The sequence below is a fragment of the Sinocyclocheilus rhinocerous genome, unplaced genomic scaffold (assembly GCF_001515625.1).
Source record: "Sinocyclocheilus rhinocerous isolate Xijiao unplaced genomic scaffold, SAMN03320098_v1.1 C36361037, whole genome shotgun sequence".
Lineage (NCBI taxonomy): Eukaryota > Metazoa > Chordata > Actinopteri > Cypriniformes > Cyprinidae > Sinocyclocheilus > Sinocyclocheilus rhinocerous.
The window spans coordinates 1-1,047 of NW_015779544.1; the positions used below are offsets into that span (position 1 = coordinate 1).

At 40.7% G+C, this 1,047-nt stretch overlaps 1 protein-coding gene across 1 annotated transcript; it reads left to right on the top strand.

Moving 5' to 3' along the window:
- Nucleotides 1–258: 258 nt before the first annotated feature.
- Nucleotides 259–805, top strand: LOC107735903 (Na(+)/H(+) exchange regulatory cofactor NHE-RF3-like; the record flags this gene model as incomplete). The annotated part of the gene is made up of 2 exons (XM_016547454.1): nt 259–465; nt 577–805. Coding segments are annotated over exons 1-2 (436 nt in total), but the record flags the coding sequence as incomplete, so codon positions are not given.
- Between the last annotated feature and the right edge of the window lie 242 nt (nt 806–1,047).

The following is a 1,047-nucleotide window of genomic DNA, read 5'->3' on the forward strand; positions in this document are numbered from 1 at the left end:
CCTGCGATTTAACTCACAATATTTTGTCATTATAACTCTGCTATATATTGTGAGAAATAAATTTGGTCTCCACACACTTCATTCGCACTTCATTGCTTAATTGTGATTATCAGTTTTATCACCAGATGACTGGTATATAATGAATTGTGTGCATCTATGATAAGATAGCATCAGATGTACCAAGACAAGCATATTATCACGTTAGATGACCTCAGCGTAAAAGCAACACTGATCGATAGATGTTTCCTAACAGGGAAAATGGCTGGGCCAAAACCACGTATCATTACTCTGACCAAGCGAGAGGGTCAGGGCTATGGCTTCTACCTTCGAGTGGAGCACGGCGAGGAGGGTCACCTGATCCGAGCCCTGGAGATGGGCGGCATGGCTGAACTGGCCGGTCTGAAGGACGGAGACCGCATAGTCAGAGTCAATGGAACTTTTGTGGACATTTTGGAGCACAGCCAGGTTTGATGCATTTGAAAATCGACTTTCTGTAAATCCTATATTATTTATTTCAATATAATTTATTTCAATAGTTTGGTGGTAAACCTCAGACCTGTCTTTTTCATGGGTCAGGTTGCAGATTTGGTGAGAAAGAGTGGGATGAGCGTCACATTGCATGTCCTTGGAGAAGAGGCATATAAGACTGCCAAAGCCAACGGTGTGAATCTTGCTGACACTCAGTCCCAGTCAGGTCAGAGCCAGCCCACCATGAATGGAGTGTCTGCACCAGCACCTAAAGCCAAGCTTTGTTATCTGCAAAAATCCAGCAGTGGATTTGGTTTCTCTTTAAAGTCCACCAAAGGTAGGCCAAAAACTCCCATAGCCAGATTCTTAAGTAACATCATATGATCTTGTTTACAGTAATGCCTATTTGGGCCAAGAATTGACTACTTAGAATAATAGACCATCTGACCAACATGTACAAGCGACTAATCACATGTTTGATTAATTTTATGTACCATTTAGAGACAGGTTTATATGAAAATATAAATTCAAATAAATGGTTAAAATTACAGAAATATCAAATGTGTGTAGACTTTGTGA